The sequence below is a fragment of the Oncorhynchus tshawytscha genome, linkage group LG07 (genome assembly GCF_018296145.1).
Source record: "Oncorhynchus tshawytscha isolate Ot180627B linkage group LG07, Otsh_v2.0, whole genome shotgun sequence".
Taxonomy (NCBI): domain Eukaryota; kingdom Metazoa; phylum Chordata; class Actinopteri; order Salmoniformes; family Salmonidae; genus Oncorhynchus; species Oncorhynchus tshawytscha.
The window spans coordinates 1,704,046-1,724,168 of record NC_056435.1 but is presented as its reverse complement, the minus strand read 5'-3'; the positions used below and the strand labels follow the sequence as shown (position 1 = coordinate 1,724,168).

The window sequence follows — 20,123 nt, the reverse complement described above, 5'->3', positions numbered from 1 at the left end:
TGCCCTAACCCATCTGGACAAGAGGAATACCTATGTGAGAATGCTGTTCATCGACTACAGCTCGGCATTTAACACCATAGTGCCCTCCAAGTTCGTCATCAAGCTCGAGACCCTGGGTCTCGACCCCGCCCTGTGCAACTGGGTACTGGACTTCCTGACGGGACGCCCCCAGGTGGTGAGGGTAGGCAACAACATTTCCACCCCGCTGATCCTCAACACTGGGGCCCCACAAGGGTGTGTTCTGAGCCCTCTCCTGTACTCCCTGTTCACCCACGACTGCGTGGCCACGCACGCCTCCAACTCAATCATCAAGTTTGCGGACGACATAACAGTGGTAGGCTTGATTACCAACAACGACGAGACGGCCCACAGGGAGGAGGTGAGGGCCCTCGGAGTGTGGTGTCAGGAAAATAACCTCACACTCAACGTCAACAAAACTAAGGAGATGATTGTGGACTTCAGGAAACAGCAGAGGGAACACCCCCCTATCCACATTGATGGAACAGTGGTGGAGAGGGTAGTAAGTTTTAAGTTCCTCGGTGTACACATCACAGACAAACTGAATTGGTCCATCCACACAGACAGCATCGTGAAGAAGGCGCAGCAGCGCCTCTTCAACCTCAGGAGGCTGAAGAAATTCGGCTTGTCACCAAAAGCACTCACAAACTTCTACAGATGCACAATCGAGAGCATCCTGTCGGGCTGTATCACCGCCTGGTACGGCAACTGCTCCGCCCACAACCGTAAGGCTCTCCAGAGGGTAGTGAGGTCTGCACAACGCATCACCGGGGCAAACTACCTGCCCTCCAGGACACCTACACCACCCGATGTCACAGGAAGGCCATAAAGATCATCAAGGACAACAACCACCCGAGCCACTGCCTGTTCACCCCGCTATCATCCAGAAGGCGAGGTCAGTACAGGTGCATCAAAGCTGGGACCGAGAGACTGAAAACAGCTTCTATCTCAAGGCCATCAGACTGTTAAACAGTCACCACTAACATTGAGTGGCTGCTGCCAACACACTGACTCAACTCCAGCCACTTTAATAATGGGAATTGATGGGAAATTATGTAAAATATATCACTAGCCACTTTAAACAATGCTACCTAATATAATGTTTACATACCCTACATTATTCATCTCATATGTATATGTATATACTGTACTCTATATCATCTACTGCATCTTTATGTAATACATGTATCACTAGCCACTTTAACTATGCCACTTTGTTTACATACTCATCTCATATGTATATACTGCACTCAATACCATCTACTGTATCTTGCCTATGCCGCTCTGTACCATCACTCATTCATATATATTTATGTACATATTCTTTATCCCCTTACACTTGTGTCTATAAGGTAGTAGTTTTGGAATTGTTAGCTAGATTACTTGTTGGTTATTACTGCATTGTCGGAACTAGAAGCACAAGCATTTCGCTACACTCGCATTAACATCTGCTAACCATGTGTATGTGACAAATAAACATTTGTTTGATTTGATTTGACACACAAACACACACACTTTAGCTATTGCTTGTGAGGGAAAGACTTAGTCCATGTATGTCTCTCTCTCTCTAGGTGGCTTTGTCCTGGCTCTGTCAAATCAATATAGATTATAAAGCCAAAGAGACACACACACACACCAAGTCACACACACACAGGGTAAAGCCTTTTCTTCTCCTTCTGGGACAGAGAGAGAGAGTTTTTGAGTTTTTATAAAACCTTTATTTTTTACTCAATTGTTAACATAAATTTTGTAATTCCTAAACAAAAAATAAATACATAACATATGCAATCAACTTATTTCATCAGCAAAAAATAATTTCCCCTCCTCTACAAAACAAAGCGCTCCTTCGTAGGCCCACTTCTCCTCAAATAATAGGAGATCTTTTACAGCTGAAAAGAACTCAAAATCTACTTTTATTCTTGCTTTCACTAATCCTTTAAAAACACATCTTACATCCTGCCCATATCCCGTTTCTATCTTATGTTTCCTACTCAGAAAAATTGACATCTTAGCTTGTCCCAAAATAAAATTTAACATTTGACATTTTCTTTTCTGTTGTTTACTATATTGAAACCCCAAAATAAAAACAGTGTTATTGAAAAACTCCCCTACAGCTTTAAACAAAGATTCCAGCATTTCCAATAGAGGTTTTATCCTCTCACACTCCATAAAACAGTGAAAAATGGTTTCTCTTATATTACAAAAAGGACATCCATCTCTAAAATCTGAGTTAATAACAGATACAAAAGCATTAACTGCAATGATGCCATGTAAAACCCTCCATTGCATATCACCAGTACCCTTTTGTAACGGTGGCTTGTACAGTGCCCTCCATGCTGGCTTTACCCTATCATCAATGCCCAATTTTACCCTCCATGGAGTGTCTTTTCTATTTTTCAATTTATCTTTATTCAACACCTTGACACACCCCCTATACAAGTCCTTCCCATTCACCTCATCCAAACCCACCTCCTCCAACCCTCTCAAATCCAGCAATAACGCCTTTCTTTCTGACTCTGGGATATTTGGTGTAATCCCTAGTCTTGGAAATGAGACGTCTTCATCTTGTACCTTCTTCTTGTGGCTACTAAGCATACCCCATTCTTCCGCTGACAGAGCCTTCCTGCAGCTCCCCAGCATTTGTCCGACAATCCTTTCCGACCTCATCCCCAAATGTTCTGCCACCCGTCTTCCATCCATTAAGGCGGGCCCAGCCACGGCCATTAACTGTTTTAAGGTGATGATTTTCCCCTTCACCAGAATCTTGGTGAAATGTGGAACAGCTGCAGTTGTACAATCCAGTCTTGCCCCATACACCAGAGGTTCCTCCAACAGCCAATGCACTGACTCCGCTGAAGTTCGTCTGGACACCTTCATTATGCTCCACACTCTGAGAAGGCCTCTGTAAAACGGAGGTACTCCCTCCCTAGAAATCTGGCTATTATCAACCAGAAATAAAGCCTTCTTTAAACCTAATCCTCCAACCCGCTGTAATACAAGACCTGCCACCCCTCTCCACACCACATTTTCCGGTCCATAAAGCAACCTTTGAATAAACTGAAACCGGAAAGCAGCAGCCCTACTAGCAAGATGTACAAGACCTTGTCCCCCCTCCTCTTTTGACAAATACAAAACACTTTGTGGAACCCAGTGATATTTATCCCAAAAGAAATCCACAATAATTGCCTGTATCTTAGCCAGAAGGCCAGATGGTGGCTCTAAAACTGACAACCGATGCCACAGTGCAGAGGCAATCACATTGTTAACTATAATAGTGCGCCCCCTATATGACATACGAGATAGTAACCAACGCCATCTCCTCATCCTCCCTTCCACCATTTCAACCACCCCACTCCAATTTTTTCCCATAGTCCTCTCATCTCCTAGGTACACTCCAAGATACTTAAAACCTCCCTTACACCATTCTAGCCCTCCTGGCAAAGCCATGATCCCTCCAGACCATTCTCCAATCTGTAAAGCAGAACTCTTTTCCCAATTTACCTTTGCAGAGGATATTCCCCTAAAACGATCAACCATTAGACTCAAGCTATCCACCTCCACTTGATTTTTCACTAACACAACTACATCATCAGCATAGGCTGAGAGACGAATAGGAGGAATATCCTCTGAAAAGTACACCCCTGCAATGCGACTTCTAATGCTTTTTAGTAGTGGCTCTATAGCAATGGCATATAACATTCCCGACAAAGAACATCCCTGCCTAATACCTCTACACACTTTAAAAGGAGCACTCAAACCACCGTTAACTTTCAATACACTGTCAATGTCACCATATATCCCCTTTATCATGGCAATAAAACCAGAGCTGAACCCAAACGCCTCAAACGTGTGCCCTAAATATTGATGTTCAACTCGGTCAAATGCCTTTTCCTGATCAATTGAAATTAGACCAGCATCCAACCCAATAGCCCTAGAGACGTCCAAAAAATCACGAATCAGAGAAATGTTATCCCCTATCTGCCTGCCAGGAACACAGTAGGACTGATCCGTATGTATGATTTGCCCCATCACCTCCCTCAGCCTGTTGGACAAAGCCTTTGACAATATCTTATAATCAGTGCACAATAAAGCCACCGGCCTCCAGTTCTTCACCTCCCTCGGGTCACCCTTTTTGGGCAGTAGGGTGAGGACAGCCCTTCTGCAGCTTATTGGTAGTAACCCTCCGGTTAAACTATCATAAACTACTTCTAACCAATCCTCTCCCAACATAGCTCAAAAAGACTTAAAAAAGTAAACGGGAAGCCCATCAATGCCTGGTGCCCTTCCATTTTCTATGCCTTTTAATGCAGTGTATAAATCCTGCAAAGACAATGGTTGCTCAAGCTCAACCTGAGCTTCTGCAGCCACCTTTGGGAGCCCATCAAAGAACTGCTGTGTCACTGTTTTGTCCTCTTTGTACTCACACTTGTAGAGCTCAGCATAGAACTCTACTGCCCTCTTTCTAATTTCACTAGGGCTAGTGAGCTCTTGTCCAACAGCTGATTTGAGACAATGAATAATTTTTCTTTGTCCATTCTTTTTCTCTAAACCAAAGAAAAATTTAGATGAGGCATCCATTTCAGATATTCCCTGAAACTTACTTCTCACCAATGCCCCCTGTGCTCTGATACCCAGCAGGTTTGCCAATGCAGCTTTTCTCCTCTTGAGGGCCTGAGTATGGCCTCGATCTCCTGTGGTCTCAACCAACGTCATGAGTTCCACTATTTCAAACTCTAGGGCTTTCATTGATCTGGTAATATCCTTGGTGACATTCCTCGTGTATTGGTTACAAAATTGTTGAATCTGGATTTTCCCTATATCCCACCACTGTTGAAGGGATACAAAACTGGCCTTTTGAGACCTCCACCTCTCCCAGAAAAAACTGAAACAGTTCCTGAAGTGAGCATCACTCAATAAAGTTATATTAAAATGCCAGTATGCGCTTTTGGGTTTTACATCGTTAATGAACACCACCTCTGTTATTAAACAATGATCAGAAAATCCCACTGGGGTTATCACACTTGATTTACAGACCTGAGATTGATGCTCAAAAACATAAAACCTATCTAACCTGGCCATAGAGATGATGTTCTCTCTCACATGCGCCCAGGTGTACTGCCTTGTTCCTCCATGTTGACTACACCAAATATCACACAGTTCATGTGTTACAATGAGGCGTTTTAAAAAAGTCCTTGAGGCTATATGAGGTTCTTGGTGATTTCTATCTAAATCGCTAACTGTGCAGTTAAAATCCCCAGCAATAAATAAATAATCTTCTTTGTTACATTTCTCAATGGTATTTGATAATGTCTCTAAAAAACACACCCTCTCAACTGTCACCACTGGGGCATATACATTTATCAGACACATAGTGATGTTTTCATACCTTGCTCTAACTTTTAATAACCTCCCCTCAACTACCTCTTCAACCTCATATGACAAAGGCAAAAACCCTTTTGAGAACAAGATAACCACACCCCCACTTTTAGAGTTTTTATGACTACACACCACTGTCCCCCCCCCCACTCCTGTTGCCACATAACTTCATTTTCCAAATTACTATGCGTTTCTTGTAGAAAATGTATGTCACTTCCCTTTCCCTAATTAACTCATACACCATGGCTCTTTTTTAACATCTCTTGCCCCATTTACGTTTAAAGAAGAAATCTTAAAACTGCTCATGGATGAAAAAAAAATACAGAGGAAGATACAGCCACCACATCTCTTTACAGAGTTAAAACTGCAACTGAACTCTTTCATTTTCTTTAGAATTTACATCACTTATCACTCTCGTGACCACTTTCTTGAGTCTAGCAATTTCAGGGCTTTTCAAACCTCCCCCTGTAATTTTTGACATCAGAAACTTTGCTGATTCAATAAACAATTCACGTTCAGGGAAAAAATCAGTTACATTGTAATCACATTGTAATCCTGCATATCCTGCATCCTGTAATCCTGCATTTGATTTGATTTATATTTCTTCCCTTTTGTCAACTTCAGAAATTGATGTATCTTCTCGATCCCATACCTCCCTTCCACCCCATTTATCTCACTATATTGTTGTGACGCGTCAGATGACTCACTCTCGCTATCCTCCCCAGAAGAAAACTCCACCATCTCTACACCTTGTTCATCTTCAACTGATTTATCAATCTCTAACTTTATCTTAGAATTAGACCCTTCACCACCCCTTAAATTCTTCCTTTTAATCCTCGGTATTTTGTAAACATCCGCATCCTTTTCCATTATTTCAATCTCTTCTTGACTTCCAATTTCATTTTCCAGCACCACCTCAGCGACGGTAGTCGCAATCTCACCTACTGTTTCCCCTCCCTCTTTGTTCTGATCTACCACAATTGCCCCCGTATCCACAATGCCTTCCTCTCCAACTTTTCTGCCCACCTTCTCTCTTCCCCTGCACCCTTAGCATGTTCATCCCTTCGCGGTGGTGCGTTAGTTGCACCAGCACTAGAGCTACTACCAGGCTCAGCGCGCTCATTCTCGGGACAACTACGCACCAAATGCCTCTCTCTTCCACAGCCAAAGCATTTCATTGATTCAGTAGATGCATAGAAGACATAATCAAATCCATCAATCTTAAAACTGAACGCTAAATTCAGTTAATCTCCGTCCTTTTTTAAAATCATATGCACTTGTCTCCTATGAGACACGACATGTTTCAACAACGGAGATTTGCATCCAAAAAGAACCTTCTTTATTGTAGATACTATTTGACCATGGCGAGATAACTCTCGCTCCAACACTTAATCTCTAACAAATGGTGGCACGTTAGAAAGTATAACTTTCTTCGCCGGATTCATAAGCGGAAATACCGGCGTCTGTGTCTCCCTCAACACAACACCCCTCTCAACTATCTTATTCACCTTTTCAATTGAATCTAAGAATATCACTACAGCGCTATTCATCCTTGAGGCTGATTTGATGCTATCATACCCAATGATAGCACCCACAGCCAAGCTACATTCTTCCACTGAACACCCGGCTGCAGCAGGAATCATTACTCCATGCCTCCGAATAAGTTTTTCACTCTACATTTCCGCGAGTGGCCATTGCAACCAGCCCCACCCGCTGGTTGTGCCCTCGCGAAAAACCAACCTCAAAGATCCCATCACCCCTATACGTGCTTAGTGATAGTTAAACAATATACCCTTAAAACAACTAAACTAATCTATATATATATATATATATATACATACCAAAACCCAATAGAGTGAAAAGAAATTCCATTCGCTCTCACAATCACTCCTGCTTGACGACTCACTCCCAGCATGCACTCCGACGAGAGAGAGAGAGAGAGAGAGAGAGAGAGAGAGAGAGAGAGAAAGAAAGAAAGAGAGAGAGAGAGAGAGAGAGAGAGAGAGAGAGAGAGAGAGAGAAAGAAAGAGAGAGAGAGAGAGAGAGAGAGAGAGAGAGAACACATTGGAATGCTATTTGAAGAGAGTACACAGTGGCAGAATACCTGACCACTGGCAGAATACCTGACCACTGTGACTGATCCAATCTTAAGGAAAGCTTTGACTATATACAGATTCAGTGAGCATAGCCTTGCTATTGAGAAAGGCCGCGGTAGGCAGACTTAGTTCTCAAGAGAAAACAGGTTACCGCCCACAAAATGAGGAGGAAACAGAGCTGCACTTCCTAACCTCCTGCCAAATGTATGACCATATTAGAGACACATATTCCCTCAGATTACACAGACCAACAAAGAATTCAAAAACAATTTCCTTTCAGAGTGACCCTCAGCATGTAAGGGTAGGCCCAACTGTAGTGTGAGCTGAGAGTCAGGAAGCAAGTTCAGGAAGTGAGTTTTAATAAATAAACGCAACTAAATACAAAACAAGAAACACAAACAACGCACCGACATGACACTGGAATCAAAGGGAGTGACATATAGGGAAGGTAATCAGGGAGGTGATGGAGTCCCGATGTTGACAGGTGTGCGCCATAACGAGCAGCCTGGTGACCTAGAGGCCGGAGAGGGAGCACACGTGACACCAACCCTGACCCCATGGCAGACCTATGGGCCCTGGTCAAAAGTTGTGCACTATAAGGGAATAAGGTGTTATTTCGGACAGACATAAGTATTTTCCTGTGTCCCACATGGCACCCTATTCCCTATATAGCGCACTACTTTCGACCAGAGACCATTAAAAGTGGTTCACTACATAGGGAATAGGGTGCCATGTGGGATTTAGACTTTGTCCTCCTGGGAGTAGAGTGAAGGCTGAACCACAGCTCCAGCTACAGTGGTGCTGCAGTCTCATCTCCCTCGGCTGGAGATTCCATCACATTACCGCTTTAACGCAGGAACAACAAAACATCCATTATTCTGCTACCACGCATTCATTCGCCATAAGGGACGAGTCTGCAAATCCCTGGCCAGATATCATCCAGCTCACACAATGCAAAACGAACATTACTGCTGAGAGATCTACAGCGTGTGATAAATAAGCAGGAATGTATGAGGAGCCGATATGTATTCATTGGGCAAGCTGGTCCTTGAAGAAAAGGCTCCTACTCATCTGACAGGTTCCCCATCACCCTTTTCTCCTTTAGCTGCCTGTGTTTTTTGCCTTTGGTGAATTTACGACCCTGGGGGACATTAGTTAAATGAGTGGAGAGGAGTGCTTGGATCGTACAGAGGAGAGAGAGGAGAGCGGGAGAGAAAGAGAGAAGAGCAGGGGCGGAGGAGAGGAAAGGAGAGCCAATGCAGGATTAACACATGCCTATACCGACATGCAGAAATAAATCTTACTACACAGTACACGGAAACACACGTACACACACATCCCATCTCCTCCATAGTAGAATCAACTGTCTGGTACTAGTATGAGCAGTGTTGCCATGACTACAGAACACCTTTATGAGGGCCTTGGATGGGAGTGGAGTCGACGCCATACTGTTCCACTCCCACTCTACATCCAACAACGCCACGTCACAGACGTCAACATCTTGTTGTTCAACCTATTTTCATGATTTTCTACACATTACACATTTTGCAAAAGCTACTGGGTGTGCAGGGTTTTGCTCCCGCACTACTAGGCCTATTGCTGTGTTGGAATGAAACCCTGCAGGAGTATACAGTGGCTCCCCAGAGTGGGGTCCTGAGAGAGGATAGGTGGGTGGAGGTGAGGTGGCTGATAAACTGCTTGCAGTAGGAAGGAAACCAGGGACAGTGTAGGGAAGAAGCAGCATTCTGCATTGAGCCTGTCCCCAAACTTCTCCATCTCCATAAGAATTGAAGGAGACAAACAGAGGAGGGAAAGTGGAGACAGAGAGATTGAAACTAACAGCCAACGCCGAACGCAACAACAACTGTAGTGTCATGTTAAGATATGTTCCATTTCCTTAACATTTACATTTTAGTCATTTAGCAGACGCTCTTATCCAGAGCTGTAATGTAACTATATATTTTTTTCTGTTGTAAGACATGTAGCATTGGTACAGTTACTGATGTAGCATTGGTACAGTTACTGATGTAGCATTGGTACAGTTACTGATGTAGCATTGGTACAGTTACTGATGTAGCATTGGAACAGTTATTGATGTAGCATTGGTACAGTTACTGATGTAGCATTGGTACACTTACTGATGTAGCATTGGTACAGTTACTGATGTAGCATTGGTACAGTTACTGATGTAGCATTGGTACACTTACTGATGTAGCATTGGTACAGTTACTGATGTAGCATTGGAACAGTTACTGATGTAGCATTGGTACAGTTACTGATGTAGCATTGGAACAGTTATTGATGTAGCATTGGAACAGTTACTGATGTAGCATTGATACAGTTACTGATGTAGCATTGGAACAGTTACTGATGTAGCATTGGATACAGTTACTGATGTAGCATTGGAACAGTTATTGATGTAGCATTGGTAGTTACTGATGTAGCATTGATACAGTTACTGATGTAGCATTGGTACTGATGTAGCATTGGTACAGTTACTGATGTTTGGTACTGATGTAGCATTGGTACAGTTACTGATGTAGCATTGGTACAGTTACTGATGTAGCATTGGTACACTTACTGATGTAGCATTGATACAGTTACTGATGTAGCATTGGTACAGTTACTGATGTAGCATTGGAACAGTTACTGATGTAGCATTGGTACAGTTACTGATGTAGCATTGGTACACTTACTGATGTAGCATTGGTACACTTACTGATGTAGCATTGATACAGTTACTGATGTAGCATTGGAACAGTTACTGATGTAGCATTGGTACACTTACTGATGTAGCATTGGTACACTTACTGATGTAGCATTGATACAGTTACTGATGTAGCATTGGTACAGTTACTGATGTAGCATTGGAACAGTTACTGATGTAGCATTGGAACAGTTACTGATGTAGCATTGGTACAGTTACTGATGTAGCATTGGTACACTTACTGATGTAGCATTGATACAGTTACTGATGTAGCATTGGTACAGTTACTGATGTAGCATTGGAACAGTTACTGATGTAGCATTGGTACAGTTACTGATGTAGCATTGGTACAGTTACTGATGTAGCATTGGTACAGTTACTGATGGTACAGTTACATTGCATTGGAACAGTTACTGATGTAGCATTGGTACAGTTACTGATGTAGCATTGGTACACTTACTGATGTAGCATTGATACAGTTACTGATGTAGCATTGGTACAGTTACTGATGTAGCATTGGAACAGTTACTGATGTAGCATTGGTACAGTTACTGATGTAGCATTGATACAGTTACTGATGTAGCATGGGACAGTTACTGATGTAGCATTGGAACAGTTACTGATGTAGCATTGGAACAGTTACTGATGTAGCATTGGTACAGTTACTGATGTAGCATTGGAACAGTTACTGATGTAGCATTGGAACAGTTACTGATGTAGCATTGGTACAGTTACTGATGTAGCATTGGTACAGTTACTGATGTAGCATTGGAACAGTTACTGATGTAGCATTGGTACAGTTACTGATGTAGCATTGGTACAGTTACTGATGTAGCATTGGTACAGTTACTGATGTAGCATTGGTACAGTTACTGATGTAGCATTGGTACAGTTACTGATGTAGCATTGGAACATTTACTGATGTAGCATTGGTACAGTTACTGATGCAGCATTGGTACAGTTACTGATGTAGCATTGGAACAGTTACTGATGTAGCATTGGAACAGTTACTGATGTAGCATTGGAACAGTTACTGATGTAGCCTTTTACATTGGAACAGTTACTGGTGTAGCATTGGAACAGTTACTGATGTAGCATTGGAACAGTTACTGATGTAGCATTGGAACAGTTACTGATGTAGCATTGGAACAGTTACTGATGTAGCATTGGAACAGTTACTGATGTAGCCTTTTACATTGTAACAGTTACTGGTGTAGCCTTTTACATTGGAATAGGGCCTATAGGCTATAGGCACTATGGGCTAAGGGCTATAGGGACTGGGGGCTATAGGGACTATGGGCTAAGGGGCTATAGGGAGTGGGGGCTATAGAGACTGGGGGCTATAGGGACTGGGAGCTATATGGACTGGGTGCTATAGCGACTGGGGGCTATAGGGACTGGGGGCTATAGGGGCTACAGGCAATAGAGACTGGGGGGGCTATAAGGGTTATGGGCTATAGGGACTGGGGGCTATAGGGGTTATGGGCTATAGGGACTGGGGGCTATAGGGGTTATGGGCTATAGGGACTGGGGGCTATAGGGACTGGGGGCTATAGGGACTATGGGCTATAGGGACTGGGGGCTATAGGGGTTATGGGCTATAGGGACTGGGGGCTATAGGGACTGGGGGCTATAGGGACTATGGGCTATAGGGACTGGGGGCTATAGGGACTGGGGCTATAGGGGTTATGGGCTATAGGGACTGGGGGCTATAGGGACTGGGGGCTACAGGGACTGGGGACTATAGGGACTGGGGGCTATAGGGACTATGGCCTATAGGGACTGGGGGCTATAGGGGTTATGGGCTATAGGGACTGGGGGCTATAGGGACTGGGGGTTATAGGGACTGGGAGCTATAGGGACTGTAGGCTATAAGGACTGGGGACTATAGGGACTAGGGGCTACAGGGACTGGGGACTACACAGTATATCGGGGTAGAAGGAGAAGTGGATATATAAAAAGTCATATTCACATGGGGGAACAGAAAGGGGCAGGGTGTTACTTGTTGATATAAACCAGACGGATGTAGACTATATTAGGGAGGTGGGTATCATGTGACTTGAGGGTTAGAAGGTACAGTAAGTACAGGGGTAAGGTATTAGGGTGGAGCTTGATAGACAGTTATAGATGATGTAGGAATAGGGAGGCAGGATATATGTACGATTTGGTTGAGAACCACTGGATTGTCTATGTGTGTGTGTGTGTGTGTGTGTGTGTGGGGGGGGGGTTAGGAGGGAGCGGGGACATAGAGATAAGGAGCTGCGGCAGGGGGGTTACAGCTAGGGAGGAGGGGGCACAGGGGGAGGGTGGGGTACAGCTATGGGGGAGGTGGGTACAAGGGGAGGAGGGGGAGGGTGGTACAGCTAGGGGAGGGGGTACAGGGCGAGGAGGGCGGTGCACGGGGGGTACAGGGCGAGGAGGGGGGTGCACGGGGAAGAAAGCAGTACTCTACAGGCAGGCAGGAGACTAAACGTTACCCCGAGAGCTCCATCCTCAATCTCTCCATTCCTCTATTCCTCCATTCCTCTATTCCTCCATTCCTCAATTCCTCTATTCCTCCATTACTCTTTTCCTTCATTCCTCCATTCCTCTATTCCTCCATTCCTCAATTCCTCTATTCCTCCATTCCTCCATTCCTCTATTCCTCCATTCCTCTTTTCCTTCATTCCTCTATTCCTCCATTCCTCCATTCCTCTTTTCCTTCATTCCTCTATTCCTCCATTCCTCTATTCCTCTATTCCTCCATTCCTCCATTCCTCCATTCCTCTTTTCCTTCATTCCTCTATTCCTCTTTTCCTCTATTCCTCCATTCCTCCATTCCTCCATTCCTCCATTCCTCTTTTCCTTCATTCCTCTATTCCTCTATTCCTCCATTCCTCCATTCCTCCATTCCTCTTTTCCTTCATTCCTCTATTCCTCTTTTCCTCTATTCCTCCATTCCTCCATTCCTCCATTCCTCCATTCCTCCATTCCTCTTTTCCTTCATTCCTCTATTCCTCTTTTCCTCTATTCCTCCATTCCTCCATTCCTCCATTCCTCTTTTCCTTCATTCCTCTATTCCTCTTTTCCTCCATTCCTCCATTCCTCCATTCCTCTTTTCCTCTATTCCTCTATTCCTCCATTCCTCTATTCCTCCATTCCTCTTTTCCTTCATTCCTCTATTCCTCCATTCCTCTATTCCTCTATTCCTCTATTCCTCCATTCCTCCATTCCTCCATTCCTCTATTCCTCTATTCCACTATTCCTCCATTCCTCCTTTCCTCTATTCCTCCATTCCTCTATTCCTCTATTCCTCTATTCCTCTATTCCTCCATTCCTCCATTCCTCTATTCCTCTATTCCTCTATTTCTCCATTCCTCTATTCCTCCAACTCTCCTACCCATCACCAGGGCTTACTGAACAAAACAAGCTGCTGCAGGGGAGGTGCTCAGGGCTCATACAGGGAGGCAAGCCTGACCTGCTGGAGAGGAGAGCCACTCACACTAATGCTTTGTCCCAAATGGCACCCTATTCCCTACATAGTGTACTACTAATTCCACATCGATGTACTGCTCTTATTATGAGGTCATTCCATTTCAAGGTCTGAAGAAAAATATGATTCCGAAAAGAAATTCGGACAAAGCAGTTCAGGATGAGTAATCTTGACGGTTACATCGTAATAGCTCATTTGTGAACAGAAATGAAGGCAACTGAATGAAACAGAAAGTTCATCAAAAAATATGGGACGCAGGACTGGATGAAGAGCTACGACATTAAAAAAAACTGACTCTGCCACCAAAAGCTCTCCTAACCCTACTGGCGCACATACAATACAGCAGATACGCTAACGACTGGGGAAGACAGAGCAGAAAAGACTGCTGGTTCAGCTCATGCGTAAAACTGCTTGTGTTACCAAAACATAACAAGCCCTGCGGTTCACCAGCCGCCATTGAAAGCCGCCTTTTACCCACTGAAACACTGGTGGGAACAAGATGAGAGACAGAAGACAACACTTATGAAAAAGATCCCGTCACTAGTCATCAGAAGATCACTTCAGGTTCCCACACACACACACACACACACACACACACACACACACACACACGCACGCACGCACACAAACGCGCACACACGCACACACACACACGCGCGTACGCACGCACGCAAACGCACACACACACTTGCACACACACACTTGCACACACACACACTCGCTCACACACACTCGCACACACGCACAAACATATGCACACCTATGAACACACATATTCTATCGTGTGTAAGGGAAGACTGTGTTTGGACGTACGGGACTTGTACCATATGATTGATTATCCTCTATAACAAAGAGAGAGAGAGAGAGAGAGAGAGAGAGAGAGAGAGAGAGAGAGAGAGAGAGAGAGAGAGAGAGAGAGAGAGAGAGAGAGAGAAAGGGGTAGAGAGAAGAGTGGTGCAGTGTTTCTGACACTCAGAGACATTGTTTTACCACAGTCCAATTCAAACTAATAAGACTGAAACCAGCAACACACCGCACCTCTAAAGATTCGGCATCAGTCAGGGAAATACGTTCATCCTTTGTCGCCAAACATTCGCCTGCAAGATACGAACCACTACGGAACTAGAAAAACCAGCGAACCATAAAGAACAAATACCGACCCGAAAAGCAACGAATGGTAAAATGACATGGCTGGTAAAACGCCAACGGTGGAGCGATTTTTATTTTAGCCAACGCAAACCTTGAATGCAGATGCCAACCTTGTTCTGCTCTGTTCTGCAGTCGTACAAGGTGACACTATGAATCGGGACACTCAGGTATGGTAGCAAAGTAACATCTGAAACAAGCACCCCATTTCTCCAGATCCAAGGGTGAGTTGCCCCTAAGCACTAATCTAGGATCAGTTCCTCTCTATCTCCATCCTAATCTTCACCATTGGTGGTGAAGAGCAACACTGACCTTGAATCAGAGCTAAGGGGCAACATCCACTAGCTGTTCCTCAACCTGTAGTGTAGTCCACACACCAGCAGCCGTGCTGTGTGAAATTGTGCTAAACCAATCTGTAGTGCTGGCGCACCAGCTGGTTATCTAGCTGACACAGATATTACTCAATGTTCAAGCCAGTGTAGCGCCAAGACCATTATACTGGTGCACAAACACGGACAAGAAACTACGACACCTTTTAGACTCCTACTCTTCTCATCTCACCAGGTATCTCTCTGGTAAGCAGGTTCTGATCTCAATGAAAAGCAATAAATGAAGAACCAGACGAAGTAAAGTGTAAATAATAAAATAAAAAATGTGGTTCCATGATTCCATTGTACTTGTTCCATCTCCTCCCCCTTTCCAACCCCCTCCAAGTCCCCCTCCCCGACCCCTCCCAGTCCCCCTCTCCAACCCCCTCTCCGACCCCCTCCCAGTCTCCCTCATTGTGCGGGCTTACCTTGTCTTTCTTGGCCCCCCGTAGGGGGAAGAAGCAGGAAAAGAGGAACTTGCCCCAGCTGATGACAGCGGCCAGGCACCAGTTGAGACGAGCCATGCTGCCTCGCGTCCCGTCAGGCCCTCTGTCTCTCTCTACACTCCAGGATCAGATCCTCACTGAGTGCTCTCTCGTGGAAGACAGGAGAGGAGGAGGAGAGGGGAAGAAAGAGAGGAGACCTTTCTCCTAGTCCACCCAGAAGCAGTGCATCCCTAACCCCAGAAAGAGAGGTGGTCCTTCGAGTCGACCGGAGAGCTGTCTATCTGTCTGTCTGTCTCCAATTCGTTAACTTAATGAGGGCTTACAACAGTGTCCCATGCAGAGGAGACCCTTCTATTCCACTAGGAATCAAAGCATCACATGCCACCAACAGTCCATCTGTCTGTCCACCTGTCTGTCTGTGTGTCGGTCTCTCTGCCTGCCTCTCTCTCTCAGTCTCCAGAGCCTGGTCTAGACACTCAGTCGTCACAGCGGTGAGATGAGCACAGCCGGCTGCATGATGAGATGAGCGAGAGAGGGTCCGGTCGGTGCAGAACGAGGACAGCGTCGTCACACACACGCTCACTTGCTTGCACGCATAGATCGAGATAACGCACACACTCACACACACACACACGGCAAGCACACGCACAGAAGAGCCCTTCTCTTCACACGGAACCCCTCTGGTTCAAGATCCCCGATGCTAACCACTCACACACTCCTCTCACATACACACTCCGCTGTGAGGATGCTGCAGCACTTACTCAGCCAGCCCGGAGAGGGAGGAGGGGGAGCGAGGGAGGGAGAGGGAGGAGTAAAAGACAGGAGAGGTGGAAGGGAGGGAGGATTGGGTACAGAACGGTATGGAGAGAGACAAAAAGCGGGAGAAATAAGAGGGAGAGATAGAGAGAGAGAATGTGTTTTGTGGAGGTTAGTGTATGCGTGTGTGCTTGCGTGCATTGGTTTGTGTGTGAGGTTAAGAGAGAGACACAATAACAGTGATAAAGAATCATGGAGGGGGAGGTAGCATGTGCGTGTGGTTAAGAAAGCGAGAGATTGAGAGAGAGAGAGAGAGAGAGACTTGGTTGTTGTAGTTACTGTTGTCCCGTTGACAGTATTGATTATTATTATTAATGATGTTAATATTGTAAATCTCCAAAGTAAGCTTTAGCAATATGTACATTGTTACGTTATGCCAATAAAGCAAATTGAATTGAATTGAATTGAATTGAGAGATAGACAGAGCGAGAGAGAGAGAGACTGAGAGAGAAAGAGAGAGACAGAGAGAGAGAGAGAGAGAGAGACAGAGAGAGAGAGAGAGAGAGAGAGAGAGAGAGAGAGAGAGAGAGAGAGAGAGAGAGAAAGAGAGAGAAAGAGAGAGAAAGAGAGAGACAGAGAGAGAGAGAGAGAGAGAGAGAGAGAGAGAGACTGAGAGAGAAAGAGAGAGACAGAGAGAGAGAGAGAGAGAGAGAGAGAGAGCAAGAGAAAGAGAGAGGGAGAGAGACAGAGAGAAAGAGAGAGAGAGAGAGAGAGAGAGAGAGAGAGAGAGAGAGAGAGAGAGAGAGAGAGAGAGAGAGAGAGAGAGAGCAAGAGAAAGAGAGAGCAATCAGAAGGCAGAATGTGTGTGTAAGAGAGAGAGGACAAGGGAGAGAATGAAAGAGATGATTAGTGAGTAATAAGAGAAGATGAAGAAGGGAAGAGGAAGGTAGTGCACAAACATAGAGAGAGAGAGAGAGAGAGAGAGAGAGAATACATAGCAGACAAATGGTGGGCACACACACACACAAACAGCCGTCACGGTGAAAAGCCGTTACAGGGCAGGCACAGGGTAAGATGATTGTAGTGTGTGTGGAGAATTGGGTCGAGGGAGAGAGAGAGAGCAAGGGAGCAGAGGGGAGAGAGACAAGAGAGAGAGAGAGAGAGAGAGAGAGAGCAAGGGAGCAGAGGGGAGAGAGACAGAGAGAGAGAGAGAGAGAGAGAGAGAGAGAGCAAGGGAGCAAGGGAGCAGAGGGGAGAGAGACAAGAGAGAGAGAGAGAGGTGCTGGGAAGTAGGGAGTGTTGAATCAGTGTGTCCTGAGCGATTATCACAAACATTTGCACACACACACACACACACACACACACAGAGAGAGAGAGAGAGAGAGCGACTGCAGGTGCTGCACAGCCCCGTTCACTCTGCTGCAGTCTCTCTACGCTTCACTGGGAGAACATTTTCACTGCGGAACGCTTTTCTGTGCTGCTACACCCCTCCCTCTCTCTATCTCACTCTCCTTCTCTCCTCTCTCTCCTTCCTTCTCCCTCTCTCCTACTCTCCTTCCTTCCCTCTCTCTGTCTCTCCTTCCCTCTCTCTCTCTGTCTCTCCTTCTCCCTCTCCCTCTCTCTCTCCTTCCCTCTCTCTCTCTCTCTGTCTCTCCTGCTCTCTCTTTCTCCTTCCCTCTCCCTCTCTCTCTCTCTCTCTCTGTCTCTGTCTCTGTCTCCCTCTCTCTCCTACTCTCCTTCCTTCCCTCTCTGTCTCTCCTTCCCTCTCTCTCTGTCTCTCCTTCTCCCTCTCCCTCTCTCTCTCTCTCCTTCCCTCTCTCTCTCTGTCTCTCCTGCTCTCTCTTTCTCCTTCCCTCTCCCTCTGTCTCACTCTCTCTCTCTCTCTCTCTCTGTCTCTGTCTCCCTCTCTCTCCTACTCTCCTTCCTTCCCTCTCTGTCTCTCCTTCCCTCTCTCTCTCTGTCTCTCCTGCTCTCTCTTTCTCCTTCCCTCTCCCTCTGTCTCTCTCTTTCCCTCTCTCTCTCTCCTTCCCTCTCCCTCTGTCTCTCTCTTTCCCTCTCTCTCTCTCCTTCCCTCTCTCTCTCTCCTTCTCTCTCACCCTCTCTCTTTCCCACCAGCGCAGGCAGACATCACTACCTCAGCTGAGCATAATCACAATACATCGAAGTAGAGAGTGAGTGAGTGAGTGAGAGAGTTAGAGAGAGAGAGAGAGAGAGAGAGAGAGAGAGAGAGAGAGAGAGAGAGACGGGGGGGGACCAGTGTATCCCTCAATAATAAAACTACAGCACAATAAGAGTGTATTCTAGGCCGCCAGAAAATGCTGTGGCAATCACACTGATTATTCCACTGACATATATAGAGAGAGTAACACTATCATACCCCCACTGCCTTTCAAACCTATGAATATGACATGTGATCACGTCTCACAGCAGAGCGGTAAAAATCCTTTCTTTACCCGAAGACACGGTTCAATGGACAGAGGCCAACATAATAAGACTTCAATAATTACGCTATAAAACAATCACTACAACAGTGCTACGTACATGGTACACTGTACTTATCAGAATCATGGTTTATGGATACAGTATATAGCAATCAGATATGGTGTGTATGTCAGAACACAGTGCATAGTCATATAGTGTACATATATCACCTTCTTGTTAGCAATAATATCACTAATAAATATAGCTGCAGCAGCAATGCTGGGGTTCAAGCTTTGGCCCCATAAGCGCCACCATCAGGACAAATTGGACATATTGCCTTACACTAATAATCCTTGACACGCTCAACATCCAACCTGCTTTTGATGTGTTTTGGACCATTTTTAATGATGTTGACTACTTTAAACATTTTTTTCTCCAGAACCACTGGACCGATTGGCATGTTTTAAAAAAAAAATTTATTCTCCTTTATTTAACCAGGTAGGCTAGTTGAGAACAAGTTCTCATTTACAACTGCGACCTGGCCAAGATAAAGCATAGCAGTGTGAACAGACAACACAGAGTTACACATGGAGTAAACAATTAACAAGTCAATAACACAGTAGAAAAAAAAGAGAGTCTATATACATTGTGTGCAAAAGGCATGAGAAGGTAGGCGAATAATTACAATTTTGCAGATTAACACTGGAGTGATAAATGATTCGATGGTCATGTACAGGTAGAGATATTGGTGTGCAAAAGAGCAGAAAAGTAAATAAATATAAACAGTATGGGGATGAGGTAGGTAAAATTGGGTGGGCTATTTACCGATAGACTATGTACAGCTGCAGCGATCGGTTAGCTGCTCAGATAGCAGATGTTTGAAGTTGGTGAAGGAGATAAAAGTCTCCAACTTCAGCGATTTTTGCAATTAGTTCCAGTCACAGGCAGCAGAGAACTGGAACGAAAGGCGGCCAAATGAGGTGTTGGCTTTAGGGATGATCAGTGAGATACACCTGCTGGAGCGCGTGCTACGGGTAGGTGTAGCCATTGTGACCAGTGAACTGAGATAAGGCGGAGCTTTACCTAGCATGGACTTGTAGATGACCTGGAGCCAGTGGGTCTGGTGATGAATATGTAGCGAGGGCCAGCCGACTAGAGCATACAGGTCGCAGTGGTGGGTGGTATAAGGTGCTTTAGTAACAAAACGGATGGCACTGTGATAAACTGCATCCAGTTTGCTGAGTAGAGTATCGGAAGCTATTTTGTAGATGACATCGCCGAAGTCGAGGATCGGTAGGATAGTCAGTTTTACTAGGG

The 20,123-nt window shown here is 45.1% G+C and overlaps 1 protein-coding gene across 15 annotated transcripts in view; it reads right to left on the bottom strand.

Moving 5' to 3' along the window:
- The window catches only part of LOC112235584 (tensin), a 249,505-nt gene that overhangs the window by 166,832 nt on the left and 62,550 nt on the right, over window positions 1-20,123 (bottom strand). Inside the window, exon 1 of one of the 15 annotated variants that reach the window (XM_042323792.1) lies at window positions 15,612-16,355. The exons of the other annotated variants lie outside the window; for them this stretch is intronic. Coding sequence (XP_042179726.1) covers window positions 15,612-15,707 — 96 coding nt within the window. The 5' untranslated portion in view covers window positions 15,708-16,355. Of the gene's footprint in view, window positions 1-15,611; window positions 16,356-20,123 lie in introns of those variants that run through there. 15 annotated transcript variants of the gene reach the window in all.